Here is a 26425-nt window from a genome sequence, read left to right as displayed (position 1 = left end):
AATCCCACTCCTCGGAATATATCCTAGAGAAATAAGAGCCTTTACACGAACAGATATATGCACACCCATGTTTATTGCAGCACTGTTTACAATAGCAAAAACGTGGAAGCAACCAAGATGCCCATCAACGGATGAATGGATAAATAAATTATGGTATATTCACACGATGGAATACTACGCATCAATAAAGAACAGTGAGGAATCTGTTAAACATTTCATAACGTGGAGGAACCTGGAAGGCATTATGCTGAGTGAAATTAGTCAGTTGCAAAAGGACAAATATTGTATAAGACCACTATTATAAGAACTTGAGAAATAGTTTAAACTGAGAAGAAAACATTCTTTTGTGGCTACGAGAGGAGGGAGGGAGGGAGGGTGGGAGAGGGGCATTCACTAATTAGATAGTAGATAAGATCTACTTTAGGTGAAGGGAAAGACAGCACACAATACAGGGGAGGTCAGCACAGTTGGACTAAACCAAAAGCAAAGCAGTTTCCTGAATAAACTGAAGGCTTCGAAGGACAGCATAGCAGGGGCAGGGGTCTGGGAACCATGGTTTCAGGGGACATCTAGGTCAATTGACATAATAAAATCTATTAAGAAAACATCCTGCACCCCACTTTGAAGAGTGGCGTCCAGGGTCTTAAACACTAGCAAGCAGCCATCTCAGATGCATCAATTGGTCTCAACCCACCTGGATCAAAGGAGAATGAAGAACACCAAGAACACAAGGTGATTATGAGCCCAAGAGACAGAAAGGGCCACTTGAACCAGCAACTACATCATCCTGAGACCAGAAGAACTAGATGGTGCCCGGCTACAACCGATGACTGCCCTGACAGGGAACACAACAGAGAACCCCTGAGGGAGCAGAAGACCAGTGGGATGCAGACCCCAAATTCTCATAAGACCAGACTTAACGGTCTGAGACTGGAAGAACCCCAGTGGTCATGGCCCCAGACCTTCTGTTGGCCCAGGACAGGAACCATTCCCAAAGCCAACTCTTCAGACATGGATTGGATTAGACAATGAGTTGGAGAGGGATACTGGTGAGGAGTGAGCTTTTTGGATCAGGTGGACATTTGAGACTAGGTTGGCATCTCCTGCCTGGAGGGGAGATGAGAGGGTGGAGGGGGTTAGAAGTTGGCGAAAAGGACACGAAAAGAGAGAGTGGAGGGAGAGAGCACGCTGTCTTATTAGGAGGGGAGTAATTGGGAGTGTGTACCAAGGTGTATATGGGTTTTTGTGTGAGAGGCTGACTTGATTTGTAAACTTTCGCTTAAAGCACAATAAAAATTACTTAAAAAAAAAAAAGAGCAGGAGTGGCAATATTAATTTATGACAAAATAAACTGTAAAGTAAAATCCACCATAAAGGTAAGGAAGGACACTATATAATGATTAAGCGGTCAATATACCAGGAAGACATAACCGTAATAAATATTTACACACCGGTATTCAGATACCAGCAGGGTCATCCATGGAGGACAGGTTTCAGCTGAGCTTCCAGACTAAGACAGACTAGGAAGAAGGACCCAGCAGTCTGCTTCTGAAAAGTATTAGCCAGTGAAAACCTTATGAACAGCAGCGGAACATTGTCTGATATAGTGCTGGAAGATGAGCCCCCCAGGTTGGAAGGCACTCAAAAGACTGGAGGAGAGCTGCCTCCTCGAAGTACAGCTGACCTTAATGATGTGGATGGAGTAAAGCTTTCGGGACCTTCATCTGCTGATGTGGCATGACTCAAAATGAGAAGAAACAGCTGCAAACATCCATTAATAATTGGAACCTGGAATGTAGGAAGTATGAATCTAGGAAAATTGGAAACCATCAAAAATAAAATAGAACACATAAACATCGATATCCTAGGGGTTAGTGAGCTGAAATGGACTGGTATTAGCAATTTTGAATCGGACAATTATGTAGTCTACTACGCTGGGAATGACAACCCGAAGAGGAATGGTGTTGCATTCATCGTCAAAAAGAACGTTTCGAGATCTATCCTGGAGTACAACACTGTCAATGATAGGATAATATCCATATGGCTACAAGAAAGACCACTTAATACGACTATTATTCAAATATACCCACCAACCACTAGGGCCAAGGGTGAAGAAATAGAAGTTTTTTTTATCAGCCGCTGCAGTCTGAAATTGATCGAACATGCAATCAAGATACGTTGATAATTACTGGTGATTTTAACGCAAAAGTTGGAAAGAAGAAGGATCAGTAGTTGGAAAATATGCTGTTGGTGATAGAAACAATGCTGGAGATCGAATGACAGAATTTTGCAAGACCAACTACTTCTTCATTGCAAATAACTTCTTTCACCAACGTAAACAGCGAGTACACACATGGACCTCGCCAGATGGAACACACAGAAATCAAATTGACTACATCCATGGAAAGAGACGATGGAAAAGCTCAATATCATCAGTCAGAACAAGACCAGGGGCTGACTGTGGAATAGACCATCAATTGCTCATAGGCAAGTTCAAGCTGAAACTGAAGAAAATCAGAGCAAGTCCACAAGAGCCAAAATATGACCTTGAGTATATCCCACCTGAATTTAGTCTGAAGAATAGATTTGATGCATTGAACACTGGTGACTGAAGACCGGACGAGTTGTGGAGTGACATCAAGGGCATCATACATGAAGAAAGCAAGAGGTCATTGAAAAGACAGGAAAGAAAGAAAAGACCAAGATGGATGTCAGAGGAGACTCTTAAACTTGCTCTTGAGCGTCAAGCAGCTAAAGCAAAAGGAAGAATTGATGAAGTAAAAGAACCGAACAGAAGATTTCAAAGATCCTCTCGACAAGACAAAGCGAAGTATTATAATGACATGTACAAAGAACTGGAGATGGAAAACCAAAAGGGAAGAACGCGCTCGGTGTTTCTCAAGCCGAAAGAACTGAAGAAAAAAATCAAGCCTTGAGTTGCAATAGTGAAGGATTCCATGGGAAAATATTAAAAGATGCAGGAAGCATCAAAAGAAGATGGAAGGAATATACAGAGTCATTATACCAAAAAGAATTAGTCGATATTCAACCATTTCAAGAGGTGGCATATGATCAGGAACCGATGGTACTGAAGGAAGAAGTCCAAGCTGCTCTGAAGGCATTGGCGAAAAACAAGGCTCCAGGAATTGATGGAATATCAATTGAGATGTTTCAACAAATGGATGCAGCGCTGGAGGTGCTCACTCATCTATGTCAAGGAATATGGAAGACAGCTTCCTGGCCAACTGACTGGAAGAGATCCATATTTATGCCTATTGCCAAGAAAGGTGATCCAACCAAATGTGGAAATTATAGAACAATATCATCAATATCACACGCAAGCGAAATTTTGCTGAAGGTCATTCAAAAACGGCTGCAGCAGTATATCGACAGGGAGCTGCCAGAAATTCAGGCCAGCTTCAGAAGAGGATGTGGAACCGGGGATATCACTGCTGATGTCAGATGGATCCTGGCTGAAAGCAGAGAATACCAGAAGGATGTTTACCTGTATTTTATTGACTATGCAAAGGCATTTGACTAAATGGATCATAACAAATTATGGATAACATTGCGAAGAATGGGAATTCCAGAACGCTTAATTGTGCTCATGAAGACCAAACAAGTTGTTCGGACAGAACAAGAGGATACTGATTGGTTTAAAGTCAAGAAAGGTGTGCGCCAGGGTTGTACACTTTCACCATACCGATTCAATGTGTACGCTGAACAAATAATCCAAGAAGCTGGATTATATGAAGAAGAATAGGGCATCAGGATTGGAGGAAGACTCATTAACAACCTGCGTCATGCAGATGACAGAGCCTTGCTTGCTGAAAGTGAAGAGGGCTTGAGGCACTTACTGATGAAGATAAAGACCACAGCCTTCAGTATGGATTACACCTCAACATAAAGAAAACAAAAATCCTCACAACTGGACCAATGAGCAACATCATGATAAACAGAGGAAAGATTGAAGTTGTCAAGGATTTCATTTTACTTGGAACCACAATCAACAGCCATGGAAGCAGCAGTCAAGAAATCAAAAGACGCGTTCCATTGCGTACATCTGCTGCAAAGGACCTCTTCAAAGTATTGAAGAGCAAAGATGTCACCTTGGAGACTAAGGTGCGCCTGACCCAAGCCATGGTATTTTCAATTGCATCATATGCATGTGAAAGCCGGACAATAAGGAAGACCGAAGAAGAGTTGATGCCTTTGAATTGTGGTGTTGGCGAAGAATATTGAACATGCCATGGACTGCCAGGAGGACGAATAAATCTGTCTTGGAAAAAGTACAACCAGAAAGCTCCTTAGAAGCAAGGATGGCAAGACTGCGTCTTACATACTTTAGACATGTTGTCAGGAGGGATCAATCTCTGGAGAAGGACATCATGCTTGGCAAAGTACAGGGTCAGCAGAAAACAGGAAGACCCTCAACGAGGTGGATTGACACAGTGGCTGCACCAATGGGGTCAAACATAACAATTTTAAGGATGGCGCAGGACCGGGCAGCATTTCGTTCTGTTGTGCATAGGATCTCTATGAGTCAGAACCGACTGGATGGCACCTAGCCACAACAACGTAAGTTTTTATAAGACAGACTGACTTGAATCGCCAACGTTAACTTTAAGCACTATTAAAAAAAAAAAAAAAAAGTGGGTGGGAATATGTGACCGTAATACCTTGTGACATGTTTTCTACTTTTCAAAATGGGCGATTGAGAACTTGACATAACTAACATCATATGATGCTCTAAGTAACGTACAATTGTTTTTTTGCGTTGCACCAGCTGCACTGGTCTCTTTCGAAAGGAGTGCGGGGCCTTCTTGGCTTTTGTGGCCTTGGTCTCCCTCCTTTTCGTTCTCTCAGAAGATGGCCTTCATCCTGCAAAACAGCAGCTAGGAAGGCTGTCTGGCGCTTTTGGTCTCAAGCTTTCTTTCTTGCTCCTTATCTTAGTCAGTGTGGACTTGGCAGGCCAGTTCCACTAGCAGAGATTTTATATAAGATTTTTGTTTTTTTTTTTTTTTGCCTGTTATGAAGATAAAGATTAGAGTCCAGATATCCAGCATGCGTATCTTTAGTTTAATAAAAAGCTTCTTGTCGTTGTTCTGTGATATATGTGATCATCTGTGGGCTACGCACTTAAAAACATTAGGTAATTCTTGCCAAAATGATATATGAACTTTGATGTAGAAATTGCTTTTCAGGACTCCATGAAGACAGCCTGCGTTGTTGCCGGGCTTTCCACTGGTGTCACCTCCTAATAAGCTTTCTCTCTGTTTCTGACTTCAAGTACTTTCATTGGCTCCACTGCTCCAGGGCACAGACCCCAATCAGGTAAAAAGTCCTCTTAAATTCTCCCCCTATCTCCTACATCTAGTCAATCACCAACTGGTTTTAAAACAAACCCTACAAACTCTTCTCTTTCAGTCCACACTGCTAACACTAAGGTTCAGGTAAAAATTTTGCCTGGGTAACTGTAACACTTCTGACTTCCCAAATCTATACTAGTCTCTCCCTACTGTTCAAGTCTCATCTTTCATTGTCTTAGGTTTCCTCTCACATTCCCCAAACCATGTCTTCAATCCCCATATAATTCCTGTACCAATATATTCAACAGAAAATCTCATGCTACAAAATTTAGGCAGATAAACCTCCAGTCTCTCAACATTAATTTACTAAAATTGTTACAGGTTGGGCTTCTCTCTCAAAAGACAAGTAAGCCTTTAGTGGCAGCGTTCACTAGACTTAGAAGGTATAGGCCCTGCTACTTTCACCCTAGGTTTATTAGAACAGACACAAAAGAGGGGCAGCTAAGACAAAAACTATCCTAAGTATCATTAAAATTCATAAAAGCAAGCTCGCTTTCTCCTAGTCAAAAAATAGTCTTCTAGTTCCCAAAGGAAGCGGAGAGTAGGGAAAAGGTGGAAACTGATGACCAGCTGGTTTCCGCATCATCACAACTACTGGGTCAAATATTTCCATGCTAAAATTGACATTCATTTTTCATAATCCACTACCACCTTTCAGAAAACTCAGCAAAAATCAACATGAAAAAGACAATTCTGAAACTGAAGGTGAGGGATAATGGATGGTTCTGAACTCAAGGTCATGGCTCAAAAAAAGGACAGGCGTTTGGACAACTAAATGAAAATGGCACAAAGGGGTGGGGCTCAAGGCTTTTTGAAGTGGGGGCAAATGGTGAGGCCAGCAAGGATGCCATGAAGTGACTTGTGTGTGAACTTCCTTATTCTCCACAGAACGCCCCCACCCCCAATCTGGGTTTGGTTCTCTCATTAATAGGACTTGCCTGGACTCTGTGCAGTCATTTGAGTGTGAGACCACTGACCTAATGTCAAAAATAGCTCATCAGCTCCTAACATAAAAACTATGCTCATCCTCCCTGGGCACCAAAGCCCAAGTCTGGGGTAGCAGGGCATTTGTACTTCCCTTTCTATTGCTCTCCCCCTTCCTCCCTCCTTCCTCTGTAGGAGACCTCAGCACACCTCACTTCTGCTTCCCTCTGGGATAGAGTGGTGGGGATCTGATTCCAGCAGACCTTCTGAGAGAGTAATCCAGCAGTATTCTGGGAAAGCCCCTTGCCAGGTCTGGAAAGATGACCCCTTTGCCCCTTCCCTCTGCTAGGCTAGGACTGACAGTCCATTCCCTGGGCATGGCTGAGGTTGCTACAGGTTATGGGGGGTTTCAGTAAGAAAAGTCTGCACCATTTTCTCTTTATTTCCATCCTAATTTCCCAAGGAAGGTGCTGGTTTTCTTGATTGCATTTCTTTCCCAGTGGCAGGGAAGGGAACTTGGGTTATCTGGAATTCTCCCTCCTCAACCACCTGGTCATTACATATCCATAGGCACTTTCCCTGTGGCTTCCAGCTGACTGGAAACAGTGTTGGTATTGAGGGGGGAGCGCTGGCAAAGGGACAGTAGGGCAAATGTGGCAAAGGATGGGGACCCACATTCCCAGGTGCTCCCACCCTTTTCCCCCACCTGAGCAGACTTAGGAACCTCTGGAAACCTGACTTCAAGGTGAGCGAAAGCAGGTACAGGCTGTGGGGCCAGGGACTCCTCTGACATTCTCCCATGCCCTGCTTTGATGGGATGTCAAGAACACTCTGCTTTTTCTGATTCTCAAAATCTGATATCCATTCTGTGGACCTGGCAAACTCCAACTGGGCAAACAAATTTGCTGCAGCCGAGGCAACCCTCTGTAGCGAGTAGCTATTGCCCCAAGACACAGGGTAAGAGCCAGGATGTTCAGACTGTGAAAAAACTGGGCAATTTGGGCTCAAAGAAGGAGCACTAGAGAGGGGTGTGGCTAAAGGGCCTGGTCCTTGGAATGAAAACCAATAGCAGTAGTATGGCTACGTTGTCTCAGAGCAGTTATTAGAATGATGTGGGAATGTCACCAGCAGGACTGGGTCCTAGGATCAGAGGGCTGAGGGGACATGGCTAAAGGCCCTTACACCTGGTATTAGAAATGTGTTTAGGGGTCTTCAGACCTATCACTGTTGATCTGATATAGGGAGTAGACGAGAGGCCCCAAGCAACAAGGCTGGAGAACACTTTGGGCGTGGTTAAAGGATCTGGCCCTGGAAACTGGAAGGCCCCAGAAAGCCAACTTCGAGGCAAGGCAGTGTGGGCAGTGAACAGGACCCTGGAGCTAAGACTGGGAACTGAGCATTAGGCAACAGCAAGAAAGTACAAAGGAAAACCAGGGAAGAGGGCTTTCAAAGAAGCCAATGGAAGAAGGTAGTTAAAAAAAAAAGTGATCAGCTAGGACAAGCAGTAATTCAGCCCCTGGAGATGTGGACATTCCCTCTCTTCACCTGGCATCTTTCTCTAAAACCTAGATCACTCCTCTCCCCATGCATGGGATCAGATTCTCCAACAAATACATCTAGGACTTATTTTTTCTTAAGTGTTGAATTCATTCAAGAAACTTGGATTGTGAATTTTAATTCTATGTACTTTTCAGGTCAGATGAGTAACACAGCCTGAGTTATGGTTTATTAAAAAAAACTTCATTACAATAAAAGGACAATTCATGGGAAAGAACTGGTATATGAAAACAAGTCAATCATTCTTAGATTACTTAAGTAAAGCCTGGTTACAGGATGTGGAAACATCTGTCTAGTTACTACTGACACCTTCACCCTCATACAGAGCATAGGCGATCAGGAGCCTTCTCCTGAAACCCTCTCAGAGGTGGGTGAAGTAGTGATTTATAGGCAAAATTTTGTCCTCTTAGGTCAGTTGAGGAGGGACACTGGAATAAAGTTCTGCCCACAGACCTTGCCCACACAGCTCCTCTCCCTGAGTGTGTTTTCGGGAGCAAGAGGCGGCATAACCTATCACTAAAGCACCTCACGTTCTCCCTGCCCACATAACGCTTCTCCCCCCTTCCCCCCAAAAAGCTGTTCTCTGATCTATAGTGAAGTGTGCCTTTTTCCCAAAATCTTGCCCATTCTCCTTGCACACGAAGAGCTTCTATTCTGTGTCCTCTGGTGTGTGAGGAGTGATTTACAGTTAAAGCATTGGCCACACTAACTGCAAACATAAGACTTCTCATCTGAGTGTATCTTCTGATGTCTGACTTCTAGCTAAATCCTCAGCCACACTCATTGCAAGCATAAGGTTTCTCCCAAGTAAGCCAGCTGATGTCTAATGAGGCTCTGCTTACAGCTACCACCTCACCCACACTCCCTGTACACACGGGGCTTCTTGAATGACTATGTCCCCTGGTGGAGGAGGCCTGCCTTCTCGCTAAAGGCTTGCCAACACTCGAGGCACATGTAAGGTTTCTCACTTGAGTGTGTCCTCTGGCGTGTGATGAGACGTGACTTCTGGATAAAGCCTCTCCCACACCCCCTGCACACATGCGGCTTCCCTCGTGTGTGTCCTCTGGTGGAAAAGGAGGCCTGACTTCTGGCTAAAGCCTCGCCCACATTCACTGCAAAGGTAAGGCTTCTCCCCTGAGTGTGTCCTCTGGTGCATGAGGAGGACTGACTTCCAGTTAAAGCTTCGCCCACACACCAGGCACGTGTAAGGTTTCTCACCTGAGTGTGTCCTCTGGTGTGTGAAGAGATGTGACTTCTGGCTAAAACCTCGCCCACACTCCAGACACACGTAAGGTTTCTCACCTGAGTGTGTCCTCTGATGTGGAATGAGATTTGACTTATGGTTAAAGCCTCGGCCACACTCCTTGCACACATGGGGCTTCTCTCCTGAGTGTGTCCTCTGGTGCATAAGAAGGTGTGACTTCCGGTTAAAGCCTCGGCCACACTCACTGCAAACATAAGGCTTCTCCCCTGAGTGTGTCCTCTGGTGCATGAGGAGGTGTGACTTCCTGTTAAAGCCTCGCCCACACTCCTTACACACATGTGGCTTCTCCCCTGAGTGTGTCCCCTGGTGGAGAAGGAGGCCTGACTTCTGGCTAAAGCCTCGCCCACATTCCAGGCACACATAAGGTTTCTCACCTGAGTGCGTCCTCTGATGTGTGATGAGATGTGACTTCTGGGTAAAGCCTCGCCCACAATCCTTGCAAACATATGGCTTCTCCCCTGAGTGTGTCCTCTGGTGTATAAGGAGGATCGATCTGCAGTTATACCCTCGGCCACATTCACTGCACACATATGGCTTCTCCCCTAAGTGTGTTCCCTGGTGGAGAAGGAGGTCTGACTTCTGGCTAAAGCCTCGCCCACACTCCAGGCACACGTGAGGTTTCTCACCCGAGTGTCTCCTCTGATGTCTGATGAGCACTGACTTCTGGCTAAAGTTTCGTCCACACTCCTTGCACACATGTGGCTTCTCCCCTGAGTGTGTCCTCTGGTGGTAAAGGAGGCCTGACTTCTGTTTAAAGCCTCTCCCACACTCACTGCAAACATAAGGCTTCTCCCCTGAGTGTGTCCTCTGGTGGTGCAGGAGGGCTGATTTCTGTATAAAGCCTCGCCCGCACTCACTGCAAACATAAGGCTTCTCCCCTGAGTGTGTCTTCTGGTGCATAAGGAGGCTTGACTCCTCATTAAAGTCTCGCCCACACTCCAGGCACACATAAGGCTTCTCACCTGAGTGTGTCCTCTGGTGTGTGATAAGATTTGACTTGCGGTTAAAGCCTCGCCCACACTCACTGCAAACATAAGGCTTCTCCCCTGAGTGTGTCCTCTGGTGTATAAGGAGATGTGATTTCTGATTAAAGCCTCGGCCACACTCACTGCAAACATAAGGCTTCTCATCTGAGTGTGTCCTCTGGTGTGTGATGAGATTTGACTTGAGGCTAAAGCCTCGTCCACACTCCAGGCACATGTAGGGTTTCTCACCTGAGTGTGTCCTCTGATGTCTGATGAAATCGGACTTGTAGCTAAATTCTCGGCCACACTCACTACAAACATAAGGTTTCTCACCTGAATGTCTCCTCTGGTGCATAAGGAGAAGTGATTTCCACTTAAAGCCTCGGCCACACAAACTGCAAACATATGACTTCTCCCCTGAGTGTGTCATCTGGTGGAAAAGGAGGCCTGACTTCTGGCTAAAGTCTCGCCCACACTCCAGGCACATATAAGGTTTCTTGCCTGTGTGTGTCCTCTGGTGTCTGATGAGATTTGACTTGTGGCTAAAGCCTCGCCCGCACTCCTTGCACACATGTGGCTTCTCCCCAGAGTGTGTCCTCTGGTGGAGAAGGAGGCCTGATTTCTGGCTAAAGCCTCGCCCACACTCCAAGCACTTGTAAGGTTTCTCACCTGAGTGTGTCCTCTGGTGTGTGATAAGATTTGACTTGCGGTTAAAGCCTCGGCCACACTCACTACAAACATAAGGCTTCTCATCTGAGTGTATCCTCTGGTGTCTGATGAGATCTAACTTGTGGCTGAACCCTCGCCCACACTCACTAAAAACATGGGGCTTCTCCCATAAGAGGGCCCTCTGGTTGGTGATGAAGTTTAGTTTCAGGCCACAGTCTGGTTCATCCTCTCTATAGGTGAATGCTCCAAATCTTGAGGTTTCTAATTTCTTCAACCCGTTGTCTGTTTCCACAGAGTTTACCCTGTGGGCTGAGTTGGGCTCTGTTCCTACCACTGTGTTGCCTTCTCTAGGGCTTGCTGACTGTCCTTGGGGTGGGCTGGAGGATGCCCTTGAAGTCTCTCTCTCCCCTGTCCTCACACACAAGGGTTTGGAGACTTCTCTCTCTTGACCTTCTGTGTTTTCACTCCAACACCTTTGATCAGGGTCCTGCTGCTCTGGCTGCTTCTGATGCCCTGGGCTGGAAGCCTCTGGATGGAAGTGATTTTCTGCACATAAACCTGGGAAGATCTGAAGCACATGTTGGCTGAGGAACTGCTGACAGGAGACTGCCAGAAGGCAGGAGGAGCAGGGACAGATTTCTGGCTTCAGTTCTGCTGAAGAAAAAAAGTTTTCCATTAGAGTAGCCACAAGTGGGGCTCCCTGGGTTGTTCTGCCTTCTCTCATGACAGACAGTATCTTATTGCTAGAGTGCCTGCACGGGACTTACCACAAACTGGTAAGCGCTCGGCTACCCGGTCTGTTCCAACTACTCAACTCTGCCGTAAGAGAATGAAAGTAGCCATAAACAATACATAAACAGGTGGCTGTGTTCTAAAAACACTTTATTTACAAATATAGGGGGCAGGCGGCCAGATGTGGCCTTTAGGCTGTGGTTTGCTAACCCCTGCTTTAGGCTGAATATATGGTCACAGCTCTCTATTCAACAGTTAATTGGCTTATCTTCCACTGTTTGCTATGGTCACGTTATTCATTTGAAATACCATTAGTTTCTTTTTTTTAACTCTATTTTAGGGTTTCCCGCCTATCTTTGTTGATTTAACTTTACTTCTTTGAACATGCCAAATACTAGTACGGTTCCAAAAGCGAAAAACTATTCAAAAAGGTAACCTCAGAGACATGTCTCTCCTTCCCATATCCTTCTAGCAAGATCCCACACATAACCCCATAGGTAATCAATCTCGTTACTTTCTGCTATATCCATCCTATGTTACTTTCTGCAAAAGGAAACAGGAAGATGTGTAATTTTCTTTTTTTTTTTAACTTTTGTTTTCTTGTTGTTGTTAGAATATATACAGCAGAACACAGGCCAATTCAACAGTTTCTACATCTACAGTTCAATGACATTCATTCTCTGAGTTATGCAGCCATTTTTGCCCTATTTCTGAGTTGTTCTTTCCCTATTAACATAAACTCACTGCCCCTAAAAGTTCCTATCTAATCTTTCGAGTTGCTGTTGTCAATTTGATCCCATAGAGATAGTTCTTAAAAGAAAGTAGTGCTCAAGGCAGACATTTTTTTACTAGTTAAGCCAAACTACTGTTTGGTTTTAAGAAGACTTCAGGTGATATTTTTGGTTTAAGGTCTTAAGTTTCTCTCAGGGCAATAGTTTTAGGAGTTCACCCAGCCTTCATTGCTCCAAAAGTCTTGAATACATGAGAATTTGAAATTTTTTTGTGCATTTTCCCCCCTTTGATAAGGACTCTTCTACAGAATCTTTGATTAAAATGTCCAGTAATGGTAGCTGGGCACCATCCAGTTCTTCTGGTCTCCTGACAAAAGAAGTAATTGTTTATGAAGACAATTAGCCACACATCCCAAATCCTCCTCCTGTTACTGTCTCTCCTTCTTCCTCTGTTGCTCCAGGTGAACACAGACCACAGACCAACTATCATGCCTTGGATGAACATGTGCGAGATTTTAAGACCTTAGGCACTACGCAATGAACTAGGACGTAGAAATGAAGCACTAAACACATTATTAAGCCAATTCACTGGAATGTTCCATGAAACCATAACCCTAAACCTACAATCCAAGGAACCAAATTCCATGAGGTTTTTTGTTGTACATATGCAGCCTCAGCAGCTACTCTTTTTTTTTTTTCCATTTTTGTAAACATATCTTTCAGATTTGCCAATTCAACTTTTTACAGGGATACGACTTACTGACAGCAATTACAATAATCAGCTGTGCAACCCTACCCTTAACCAACCGGATTTTTCCATCATCACCATTTACTCCCCTCTTCTCCCACTCCCTCTCACCCCTGGTAACCACTAATGAACTTTGGCCTCTTTACATTTGCCTTTTCTTATCTTTTTATATAACCAAGGTCATACAGTATTTGTCCTTTTTGTGAATGCCTTATTTCACTCAGCATAATGTCCTCAAGTGCCATCCATACTGTAGCATGTATCAAGATTTCATTTCTCCTACTGGCTGAATATGTACATTTTATTTATCCATTCATCCGCTGATGGGCATTTACATTACTTCCAAAATTTTATGTACAAATACTGCTACAGTGAACATTAACGTACAAGCCGCTAGTCTCTGCTTTCAAGTCTTTTGGGTATATACGCAGAAGTGGAACTGCTGAGTCATATGGTGTTCTTAGTTTTAGTTTTTTGAAGAACCACCACACTATTTTCCACAACGGCTGTAACATTTTGCATTCCCACCAGCAATGAGTGAGTTTCTTCCAATTTCCCCACATCCTCACCAACTTTTCTTATTTTTGTTTTTGTTGTTGTTTTATCTTAGCCATCTAATGGGAGTGAAATGGTATCTCACTGTAGTTTGGATTTGCATTTTTCTGATAGCTAAGGACATTGGGCATCTTTTCATTTCTTTGGTGGTCATTTTAATGTCCTCTTTGATGAAATGTCTAATCAATTGGCATAGCATACTTATAAAAATACCTCGGGGGGAAGGGTATGGTTGGCAAAAAAAGTATAATGCATATTATTTGCATAAAAATACAGTATATTAGTTAATCCACTGTTAAAAGCTAGGCCCAACAGTGATGCCCTTGCATTTTCTTCTAAAAATTTTATGGTTTTAATTTGCACGTTCAGATCCTCCATCCATTTTGAATTTGTTTTTGAATACGGTGTGAGGCGTGGGTCCTATTTCATTTTTCTGCATGAGGAAATCTAATTTCCCCAACACCATTTACTGAAGAGACTCCCTATCAAACGGATTTAGCACCCTTGTCAAAAATCAGTTGGCCACAGCTGTATGGGTTTATTTCTGGACTCTCAATTCTATTCCACTGGGTCTATATGTCTACTACTGTTATACCTACCAGTACCAGGCTGTTTTGATTACTGTAGCTATATACTATGTTTTAAAATCACAAAGTCTGAGTCCTTCTACTCTGCTCTTCTCTTTCAATATTGCTTTAGCTATTCGGAGCCTCCTGCCTTTCCACATAAGTTGAGCATTGGTTTTTCTATTTCTGTAAACAAGGCTGTTGGAATTTTCATCCCAACTGCACTGAATCTATAAATCACTTTGGGTAGTACTGACATCTTAACAATATTCAGTCTTCCAATCTGCAAACATGGAACATCCTTCCATTTATTTAACCCTTCTTTAATCTCTTTCAACAATATTTTATAATTTCTTTTTTTTTTTATTGTACAAGTCTTTACATCCCTGGTTAAATTTATTCCTGGGTGTTTTATTCTCTTAAATATAACTGTAAATGGCACTGTTTCTGTAATTTCCCCTTCAGGTTTCTCATTGTTGGGGTATAGTAACCCAATGTTTGTTGACCTGTACCCTGCAATTCTGCTAAATTTCTCTATTAGCTAGGTATGTAATTTTCTTATTTCTCTCTCTTTTTTTTTTTAAACATTCTTTGCATTTGGAAACTTTTGTGGCATACTGGTTAAGTGCTATGGCTGCTAACCAAAAGGTCAGCAGTTCAAATCCACCAGGAGCTCTTTGGAAACTCTATGGGGCAGTTCTACTCTGTCCTACAGGGTTGCTATGAGTTGGAATCAACTTGATGGCAAATGGTTTGGTTTTTAGTTTTTGCATTTGGCTTTTATCACACTATATTTTGGAATTCACACCACATCAGTTCAGCGAGGTCTTCCTTATTCTTTTTTATAGCTTTGTTGAAATTCATTGAGGGGACGTACCATAATTTCCTCAATCAATTTACATATTTGGGCATTAAGTTACTTCTAACATTTTATGTACAAATAATGTGGCACTTAATAACTTTGTATGTATGTATTTTCATATTGTTGAAGGTCACTCTTCAGGGTAAATGCCTAGAAGCAGTAGGTTTGCCAAGTCCAAGTATAAGCATATTTCAATTTGTTAGATATTGCCAAGCTTCCCTCCATAATGGTGGTACCATTTTGCATTGCCACCTGCAATGTATTATAGTACCTATTTCCCTCAACCTTGCCAACAGTATTTTGTCAACCTTTTGAAATCTTGCCAATAGGTGAGAAGGGTATATATCTAAGTGTAATTGTAATCTGCGTTTATCTCATTAGAAGTGAAATTAAACACCTTTTCGTATACTTAAGGGCCAATGTTATATCTTACTTTATGAATTATACATTGACGTAGTTTGCCTCATTTTTTTCATATTCAGTATTTCATGTTCTTTCTACCCCCACCCCGACTCCCCCACCCCACCCCCACTAATTTTAAAACTCTTTCTACATTAGGGAAAATAACTTCATATATGATAACCCACCGGATACATGTGGCAAATATTTCCTAAGTATTTCATCTGTCTTTGCTTCTAGTGTCAAATTTATCAACCTTTTCTTTTATGCATCTGGAATTTCAGCCAAATTTAGAAACCCCTCCCACCCCAGGTTATAGAGGAATTTACCTATATTCTAGTTCACCTGTGGCTTTTACCTTTATACATTTAGATCTTTGATCATTTGGAATTTTTCTTGTGTATGGTATGAGGTATGGTCCAATATTATATTTTTCTAAATGAGTATCTAGTTGCCCAACATCATTTATTAAAATGTCCATATTTACCCGGTGGTTTGAGATACCACCTTTATCATATACTACAACTAGATATGTACATGTGTTGATTTCTCGACTTCCTTTTTGATTCCACTGGTATATTTGTCTATTCATACCAGTACTACAGTGTTTTAATTCTAAAGGTTTCATAGCATGTTTTAATGTCTGGTAAGGCTAGTACTCTGTTTTAGCTTTTTCTTTTCAGTTTTTTCCTGGATATTCTTTTCCATGCGAACTTCATAAAAGATCCTGTTACTATTATTTTTTTTTTAACTGGAATTGTGTTAAATTTATAAATTAACAGGAATAACTGACAACCTGATTCTAATCTATGAAAATATTTTTTGAGAAAAATCAAAGAAATTTTACACAGGTTTGGTATCAGATGCTACTAAGCTATCATCACTAACTGCATTGGATGGGATAGTGGTATTGTGGTTATGTAAAAATCTCTTTAATTTTTAGAGAAATACAATATATTTAGGGACAAAACACATTAGGGATTAGCTTTGAAATAATTCAGCAGAAAAGAGAAAAAGAGAAGGATGAAGCAAATGGGTTATATGCTTATACTATTAAGTCTACCTTAAAACCCACTGCCACTAAGTCAATTCCAACTCACAGGGACCTTACAAGACAGGGCAGAACTGCCCCACAGGGTTTCGAAGGCTGTAAATCTTTACAGAAACAGACTGCCACATCTTTCTCCTGTAGAACAGCTGGTGGGTTCAAGCTGCTGACCTTTTGGTTAGCAACTGAGTGCTCAACCACTGTGCCACCAGGGATCCTATGTCTACCCTGACGCTCACTGAACCAAAAAAAACCAAACCAGTTGTCATCAAGTTAATTCCGACCTGTGGAAACCCCATGCATGTCAGAGTGTAACTGTGCTCCACTGGGTTTTCGATGGTTGATTTTTTGAAAGTTGATCATCAGGCCTTTTTTCCAAGTCACCTCTGGGTGAATTTGAACCTCCAATCTTATGGTTAGCAGCAAGCATATAAACCGTGTGCACCACTCAGGGACTTGAATCCTACTCCTTTTTTAAAATTCACCTCAAGCTTCCCCTTTGGTGGTAAATTGTATTGTGGTCAAAATATTTGCTGCCCTTTCTCACCAAGCCCATTCCTGCAGGAGAATTATCTTTCCCACCACAATAACATCAGATGTTGCTATGTGACTTGCTTTGGCCAATGAAGGTTAGTGGAATTTAGTGCCACTTTCAAGTAAGTTTTAAGAGCCACAGTGTGGTTTCATCATTGCTCTTTTTGCACCCTGCCTTGAGAACCCCACAACCCTGACAGAAGATGTGCCTTTTGCCTAGACCCCAAAACCAATGAACTGGGTCACATCTGAACTGCAGCCATAAGGCAATATAAGTGAGAAATATTCATTTGCTGTTAAAAGCCATTAAATTATTTCAAGGAGAATGAGTCCATTTATTTTTAACAGTGCACTTGAAGAAAAGACATCATAACATGAATATATGAAGAAATAAAAAGGGATTGATTTAGGAAGAAAATTAGCATGACCTCAAATTCTGGTGAGTCTGAGAATAAACTTTTGATGTTTTGTAGGTAAGTAGAAAGACAGGTTAGACAGTGACAGAGAGAACATGGGTTCATCATAATACGTGATGATCAAAATTATTAAAGTTCACAAGTTGTCTGTGGATGTGAATATAGACACGGAAAAAGAGTATATGACACAAAGTCCTATCAACCATGACAATCTGAAAAAAAGAGAAAGAAATAGGAGAAAAGCCCAAAAGAGAAACATTAGAGACTAGAGAACTGAGAATACTGTGGTGTTGAGCAAGAGAAAGAAAAACATTTCAAGAAATGCAACTGGATCCAAGGATCCAGGTTTTCAATAACAAGACTAATTTGAGCTAGTTAAATGTATTAACAGAGAAAAAGAATACTATGACCAGAGAAAAATAAAAAACAAATTTAATTAGACTGACTAGCTATGGCCAAATCAAAACATACAAAAGTAGAATGAAATGGATAAATCTGTACAGGTAGTCCCCGACTTACAAAGAGTGCCATTCTGACAACTTTGTCATAAGGCACTTCTGATCTAAGTTGAATAACATTTTTTTTTTTTTTAGTTTTCATTATTATTGCCTTTTGTTATCAGTATCTCCATAAATCCAATCTTTGTCTTTGGGGGTTGAAACAAGAATGGTAACATCATCAAATTACATGCTGCAACACTGTATGTATTACGTATTATAAACAATAAGATGTACCAAAAAAAATCATGGATGGTTGTTAAGTGCAATTTGTCATAACTCTAACACATCGTAAGTCAGTGACCACCTGCATCGAGTTTGATGGAACCAGTTCATGATGGGGCTAGGTCAAACCAGACAAAATCATATAAAAATATGTCAAAGAAGATGAAAATGGAACAAAATGAACCTGCATCAGGGAAATAGCCACACTGTTTGAAGGAAGCTCCTACCTGGAACTGTTTTGTTTCTCCAAAAATGTAACTCTTCTCTACATGGTTTCTCTAGAAATACAACAATACCCAGAAATGCAGTAACCCATATGGCAGCCACTCACCACATACGCTTACTGAGCACTTGAAATGTGGCTAGTCTGAACCAAGATGTGTTTGAAGTATAAAATACACACCAAATTTTGAAGACTTCATGCAAAAAATAATAAAATTAAATAGCTAATGAATATTTTTTACACTGATTACATGTTGAAATGGTAATATTACAACAGATTGGGTTAAATGAAATATATTATTAAAATTAATTTCATCTGTTTAGTTTTAGTTTTTTAACGTGGCTACTGGAAAATTTTAAATTACCTGTGTGGCTCATATTGTATTTCGACTGGGCAGTGCTGATCTAGAACGAGAGATGGGAAAACGCAGAGGCCAAATCCAGCCCTCTGCCTGTTTTTGCATAACACGCCATCTAAAATATTTTTTACATTTTCAAACATTTATGAAAAAAGTCAAGAGAACAGCATTTCATAATATGTGAAAATTACATGAAATTCAAACTTCAATGACCATAAACAGTTTCACTGGGACACAGCCACACCCATTTGTTTACGTGTTACTGGATGACTGCTTTTGCACTATAACAGCAGAACTGAGAGTTGTAACAGAGATCATACGGCTGTAAAACCTAAATAGTTACCATCTAGCCCTTTACGGAAAAAGTTGTTCAACCCCTGATCTAGAATAATGTTGCAATTGATAATATTTATCAACCCAGATTTAAGAATCATTGTAAATAAATGAGAAAAGAAAAGGCATGGTTTATGAAATCCAAAACCCACACAAAAAAATTGGCACTTAATTTAACTTCTGTTGCAGAAGGCATCTCTCACAACTCTCCCCTTTGCAAACTCTGCCCAACTTCACTGGCCTCCTTACAGCTCCTCACGCTTGACAAGCACATCCCTTCCTTCAGGCTCTCAGCACCAACGACAACTCCCTCCATGTGAAATGCTCTTAACCCTAGGTACCTGGAGTTCTAGCTCCCTCACCACCTACATCTTTGGTCAAATGTCACCTCCTCGCTGATTTCAAATACTCAATTTCAAAATTCAGCCAGCTACCCTGTCACACTCAGTAGTACCCCTTTTTTCTCACTCTATTTTAGTACTAGTTTTCCACTTTATAAAACTTGTCATCTTTTAACATATTTATTATAATATCTCTTTACATCAAGTTTACTGTTCGTTGTCTGTCTCCTTACACTTGAAGGTAACCCCACTGAGGGCAGGGATTTCCAACTATTACATTTACTAAAGTGTTCTGTGTTTCAACTGGCACATCATAAAATCAAAACAAAACAAAAAGAAATCAAACCTGTTGCCATCAAGTCGATTCCAACTCATGGCCACCCCATGTGTTAAAGAGTAGAACTGCTCCATAGGGTTTTTCTTTTTTTTTAATTTAATTTTATTTGGTCCATAGGGTTTTATTGGCTATAATGTTTATGGAAACAGATCACCGGGCCTTTCTTCTGTGATGCTGTTGAATGGGATCCAACAAGCAACCTTTAGGTTAAAAGTTGAGCGCAAACTGTTTGCACCACCCAGGAACCCTTGGCACATGCACAGCCCACTGCCTTTGAGACGATTCTGACTCATAGCGACCCTGTAAGACAGAGTAAAACCGCCCCATAGAATTTCCAAGGAGCGCCTGGTGGACGTGAACTGCCGACCTTTTTTGGTTACCATCCGTAGCACTTAACCACTATGCCACCAGGGCACGTAGAAAACCAAAAAACCCATTGCCATCGATTTGATTCCAACTCACAGCAACTCTACAGGACAGAGCAGAACTTCCCCGTAGGGCTTCCGAGGCTGTAAATCTTCACAGAAGCAGACTGCCACATCTTTCTTCTGCAGAGTAGCTGGTGGGTTCAAACCACTGACCTTTCAGTTAGCAACCAAGTGCTTAACCACTGCGCCACCAGGGCTCCTTTGGTATATAGTAGGTGGCCAATAAATATTTACTGAATTAATGAAGGAAAAGAAAAGAACACATCTTCACCCAATGAGAGCAGGTTCCTGTAAATCTCCAGCATCACTTCTTTGTACAGGTTCTTCTGCTGAGAGCTCAGTCTCTTCCATTCTGCCTCCGTGAAGACCACAGTGACATCTTCAAATGTAACGGGTTCCTAGAATAAGCAATTAATAAATGCACAACAAATCACCATCAATTTTCTCAATGACAGGAGTTTAACTGGTGGCCCTAAAGAGTCTGGACCTGAAGAAGTTCACCTAATTCTTTTCAGAGAATGCAGTTCTCCATATCAAATTCTTCTGGACATGACAGTATACCTAGCTTTGTGATATAATCTGTGGGGACCACAAATGATGCGCAAAACATATCCCTGCTGCGGTATAAGATCACTTTAGTGTGGCCTTTCTAGCCATGGTCTTGTAACTCCCACCCAAGTGATTGGGAGGGACCATGTGATAGGGCAACTGTAGCCCACCAAAGGGATTGGTCAGTTTTGCCATCTTGCTGAGGTTGAAATGAGCCACCTGAGAGGCAGGAAAGAGATTTTCCAACCACTACCAAGTAAGAACAGCCAGAAACGGAGAGCACATCCTTTGGACCCTGGATTCCTGTGCTGAGAAGCTCCTGGAACCAGGAGATCGAGAGAGGGAGAGAGGTATAACACGGAAGACAGTGAGACCCAGTAGCAGGAGACAGTGTTGAGCTTCCTGGCCCACAAAACCTTTAGGCAGAGGCCAAGGACCAGGGAGAGGCGTGCCTTCGAGCACAGCTGGGAACAGGCTGTCCTGCTAGAAGAACTGTATTTTGAGTGTTCATGAGCCTGAACTGTAACCTGTTACCTCCCTAATAAGTCCCATAATCGTGAGTACCGTCTGTGAGTTCTGAGTCGCCACTGCCATGGCTTATCAAACCCAGCAGGGAGGTAGAGAGTGCCATGGAAGGGATGGTTGGTGTCAGAATTGTAAAGACGGCAGAGACGGGAGGCATGTCTGATCTCCATCTCAGAGAAATCAGCCTTGGGCTGTTGATCTTGATTCTCCATCCCCCTTGTGAAGAAAGAGGAGGTGAGACACCTCCCCCATGCCATTTTTACACTGGCCCTTACACACGTATGACTTCACTGGAGAAATGATTTGTGAATCAATTTCAAAGCATTAAGCAGTGTTCAAGAGAGTGACTTTGGGAGTTCATAACGGAGGAATTCAAAGATGAGAGCATAAAACAATGGGCTAGAAAAGAATAAAAGTCATCATGGAGGTGGGGCTTCTGCTGGGCATTAAGGGATGGTGAAGATTTAAAGGAGAAGATGGATGGAAACTTCAACTACAGAGAAAAGTGGTTTGCAAACAGATGGGGTCTGGAACGAGCATTTCTGAAGAGTTCAGGTGACTAAATGGGATCTGTAAATTCACTATCTTTGTTTATGTATTTTAATGACCTTTTCTAATAAAGTCCCCAACACTTCATTCATCATATACAGTAGCATACTTCATCTATGCAAAACAGCTGGCAAGAGAATGGCAGTAATATTCCAGAAAAAGGTGATTTACAGATAACTTAACCTTTAGAAACAAAAACAAACACTTTAACCCATTTCCATTTAGATGATTTTGACTGATAATGATCCCAGAGGACACAGCAGAACTGTCCCATAGGATTTCTAAAGCTGTAATCTTTCCAGAAGCAGATCGCCACAGCTTTCTCCCACAGAATGGCTGGTGCCTCAAACCACTGAACTTCTGGTTAGCAGCCAAGCGCTTGGTTGCTGCGCCACCAGGTCTCCTACAAACACTTTAATCCAGATAAAATTTAAAATTAATTTGCTTTATAATTCACCCACTTTAAATACAGGAACTCTTCTCTTTGCACAGTTCCAATACGCACACATTTCAGTTCCATGCTTTAGTTAAATAACCCCAGACCTCAAACAAAATGGTTCGATTTCCGTTGCCGTGGTACTTTAATTGTAAGTAACTGCATAAAGTATGGGCTTTTCTGCTAGCTCTTCAGTTCACAGATCACTACATAAATAAAGACGCACATCAAGATTGGTGACGAATCACATCACTTCTTTCAAAGCCCAGGCGGCCTAAGGGGAGAGGGGGAGTTGATCCAATCAGTCATGACTACGTAATGAAGTCAGCAAAAGCTCTAGACAGAAACTCCATGCGAGAGAACAAGGCACGTAGGACGGCAGCACATCGCTTCTTGGGACGTGGAAGCTCGGCACAGGGAACCCTCCCAGACCTAGCGCTACCAATTTTATATCCTTTTTTGCTATAATAAAGCTGTAATGGTAAATATAGCACTTTTTCTGTGTTTTGTAAGTCACTCCAGCAAACTGTTGTTGTTAGCTGCTGCTGAGTCGTTTCTGAGCCATAACGACCCTACATACAACCGAACAAAACAACTGTCTGGTCCTGCACCATCCTCATAATCACTGCTATGTTTCAGCCCATTGTTGCAATCACTGTGTCAATCCATCTCATTGAGGGTCTTCCTTTTTTTCGCTGACCCTCTGCCTTACCAGGTATGATGTCCTTCTCCATGGTCTGGTCCCTGCCAATAACATGTCCATAGTACATGAAATATTAAGTCTCACCACCCTCGCTTCTAAGCAGCACTCTGGCTCTACTTTTGCCTAGACAGACCTGTTCATTCTTCTGGCAGTCCATGGTATAGTCAATACTCTTTGCCAACACCATAATTCAAGGGCGTCAATTCTCCTTCAGCCTTCTTTATACATTGTCCCACTCTCACACGCACATGAGGCAATTGAAAATATCATGGCTTGGGTCAGGTGCACCTTAGTCCTCAAAGAGACATCTCTGCTTCCCTAAGGAGTAGTGGGACGCAATAGGTCAGGAGTAAAGCAGCCCAGAGGAGACTCCCAAGCTTGTGACTGGCATCCCAGAGACATAAAGGACACCCTAAATTTGTAGCAGGAGATCAGAAGTGAGGGTGTGACATGGCCCATCAAACTTGCAGCTAGAATCTGCCTATTCGGCAGTCTGAAGAACAGTATGCTTCTCACTTGTGAGAAGTGACCTCGCTCCAGGTGGCTAGGGTCAGAGAAAGAAGTGCTGTGTGGGCAGCTGGTGTCAGAACTGAACAGAGAAGTTGAAAAGTGGGTATTTTGATATTTTACATTTGAGATTTTTTTGACACAATGTCATATTCCTCTAAATAAGAAGGGCCGTTACAGATGATTGTTAAAGCTACATGATGGTACCTGGGAATCTATTTTTACTATGCTCTCTATTTCTGTATGTTTAAAAAGTTCAATAATTGTAAAGTAAAAAGTTGTCCAGTACCCAAGATGGTATCATTAGATAGTATGTACGTGGATGTGTAGTGAAATTTCACAGTACATTAAAAAATTTTAATAATCTAGTTTTTCAAAAATATTCCTTATGTCTTAGAGTTTCCTGGACTCTTAATATTAATCTATAGTATATTTTCCAACAAGAAAAATAAAAACCAGAAACCATTCTAAAATACCTAACATGGTACCTGACAGGAAGGTATGAAACCCCTAAATGCTGATTACCCTTCTCCCTTTTCAAGACAGAACATATGTCTAATCTCTGGGGAATGAGCCAGCATTTCATAAAAATTACGTAATTGCAACTTACTAGTATTTTGGGCTTCTTCTTCTCTTGGGGCCAATCAGTATCCTTAGAAGACAAACCTAAGGGAAGAAAGAAAAGCTGTGAGAGAGCAAACCTCCCATAATGCTCCCAGAGTAACTCTTCCGAGCCATGGGATGGAAGGAAGTAGCTACTTTACCAGCTGTGGCCCCTGAAGCATTCTCACCTGAACCTGGAGCCTTGGTACCCCTCTTTACCTCTCCAGACCCTCAACAATGCTCACCTTTTGCCGTATGTCCTTGAGTCAATTTCTTCATGGTCTCCATATCTCCCATGTTCTCTGAAGCCAAAATCTTCTCCCAGTCCTGCTCTCCCCAGGCAGAAGGATCAGGCAACGTAATGGCCCCAGAGTCAGTCCACTGACTGCCTTGACATTCTGCCACAGGGCCAGCTTAGAAGTCATTTCATCTTAAGATGGATTTCTGCCGCCTGGGGTGGCTTCTTCAAACCTCAATTACGAAAGCCCCTCTTGTCTCCATGCATCCAGGACCTGTGGGATGGAGAAGCAACTCGATGCTGCTGGGTCCTTTCCTGTGTGCTCTAAACCCATGCCTCTTCAGCAGGGATCCTGTCCTCTCACACCCTCCTCATTCACCAATCACAGAGTCTCAGTCTACTCAGGTTCTCTGGATTTTCCTACCTTTATTCATTTCTGCCTATAAGCCCTCAAGTCTGTTCCCTGATACACTCCCTTACCTGTCAAAATGTACTGTGCCCCTCTTGTCCCCACATCTCAGATTCAAGCTCCATGTCCCAGATCAGTTTCTGCTACATGAGTCAAGGGAAGACAGAATACAGTCTAATGCCTGTGGAGAAAGAGCCTCTAGCATCTCCCTCCAGACCAATTAGGGCATGAAGCAGTCAGCTTCTGACTCCCCTAGCCCAAGGTTCCAGCTCTGCTCAATTCCCTACGTCCCTGTAACTCTGAGGAGTTTGGGGGACTGAACCAAGTCCCTCCAGATCTCACAGTGACTTCTACAAAGATAACACCCTACCTTCTATTTCTGTGTGTGTATGCCACATGACCCTATCAGCCAAAGTCCTCCACTCATGTGGTCCAGAGGAGGCAGGTGGTGTTGGGAACAATGCCACCTTTAGAAGTTCCTCTGACACCCTGGCCAGGATCTTAGCCCACATGACTACAGTCCTACTGTTGCCTTGCTGCTGTTATCTGCCACTGAGCTGATTCCAACTCATGGTGACCTTATGTGTGCAGAGTAGAACTGCTCCATAAGGTTTTAAAGGCTGTGACCTTTTGGAAGCAGATTGCCAGGACTTTCTTCTGAGGCAACTCTAGGTGGCTTTGAACTGCCAACCTTTTACCTAGTAGTCAAGAGTTTAACTGTTTGCACTACCCAGGGACTCCTTACTGCTGCCTAGTGCCCATTTAAGGCTAGCTGGGGTACCCAAAGATGCTCTCGTGACTCATCCCCCAACACTGTAGGCAAAGCTGCTTATTCCCTCATCTGTCCAACCTAGACATGTCACCTTATTCAAACCACACTGTAATTTTTCTATAATAAATTACTGTTTTTACTAGAATGCGAACTTCTTGTAAGAAGAAATGTGTCTCATTTTGCTAATCCTAGCGATTAGGATAAAATAGGCCTTTGTGGCAGATTTTATTATTTTCCCCTACTATCTGCTTCTCCATAAAAGGATTATACTGCCCCTGACATTGGACTTGACCTTGTGACTTGCCTCGAGCAATGCATGCGAACGAAAGTGACAGTGAGATTTCTAAGCATTGCATGACTCCACCCTCTGGCTTCTCTGTCTCTAACTGGCCCAGGTCATAGCCAGTATTGTAGCTTCAGGACCACTCAGCTCCTACATGACTCTGCTTCTCTGCCAGCATCTCTCTCTCTACCAGGAGGCCTCAGAAACCTCTGCTTTTCAGCCACTTATACATCTAGATCCTCATCAGTTACAAGGCAGTGCCACCATCAGCAGATCAGAGTTCAACTAATCCTCAATTACCCTTGAGATGTCAATCAACTCAGGTCTTGTTAATTACCAGCCCAGGCCAGACGAAAGTATCAAACCATCAAGCGTTTTACAGCTTACCCAGGAAATGTCAATCAATCCAGGGAATCCTCTAGGCAAAAGTAACAAAGGCCCTGGGGTAGAAAATTAGTGGGGGGTCCCCCCCACCAAGTTGCTTCTCCAAAGAACTAGGGCAAAGGTAACAACTCTTCAGGGTTTAGGGGGAAAATCTTTCAAGTTATTTTTCTGGAGAACCAAAGCAAAAGGCCACATAAAGGAACTCATTGCACCACACACAGACTCTTAAATATTTTACCCAGTGACACTTTTGCCCATAGCTCACTGGCAAAACAAGTTACATGGTCTTGAGTTCAACAGGGTAGAAAAGTATCCTTATAGGGAGAGGCCACACAAGGGGGATGCCAAGATATTTGATGAACATTAAAACATGCTGTAACAAGGTC

General features: G+C 42.5%; 1 protein-coding gene across 1 annotated transcript in view; it reads right to left on the bottom strand.

Annotated features, from left to right (window-relative positions):
• Positions 1-404: 404 nt before the first annotated feature.
• Positions 405-26425, bottom strand: part of LOC126067437 (zinc finger protein 343-like) — a 40567-nt gene continuing 14546 nt past the window's right edge. Inside the window, exons 2-5 of the mRNA XM_049869294.1 lie at positions 24199-24465; positions 23961-24016; positions 20353-20479; positions 405-11402 (exon numbers count right to left, since the gene is read on the bottom strand). Coding sequence (XP_049725251.1) covers positions 8815-11402; positions 20353-20479; positions 23961-24016; positions 24199-24250 — 2823 coding nt within the window. The 5' untranslated portion in view covers positions 24251-24465 and the 3' untranslated portion in view covers positions 405-8814. The remainder of the gene's footprint in view (positions 11403-20352; positions 20480-23960; positions 24017-24198; positions 24466-26425) is intronic.

This window comes from Elephas maximus, chromosome 25 (genome assembly GCF_024166365.1).
Source record: "Elephas maximus indicus isolate mEleMax1 chromosome 25, mEleMax1 primary haplotype, whole genome shotgun sequence".
Taxonomy (NCBI): Eukaryota; Metazoa; Chordata; class Mammalia; order Proboscidea; family Elephantidae; genus Elephas; species Elephas maximus.
This window is presented reverse-complemented; position numbering and strand designations above follow the sequence as displayed.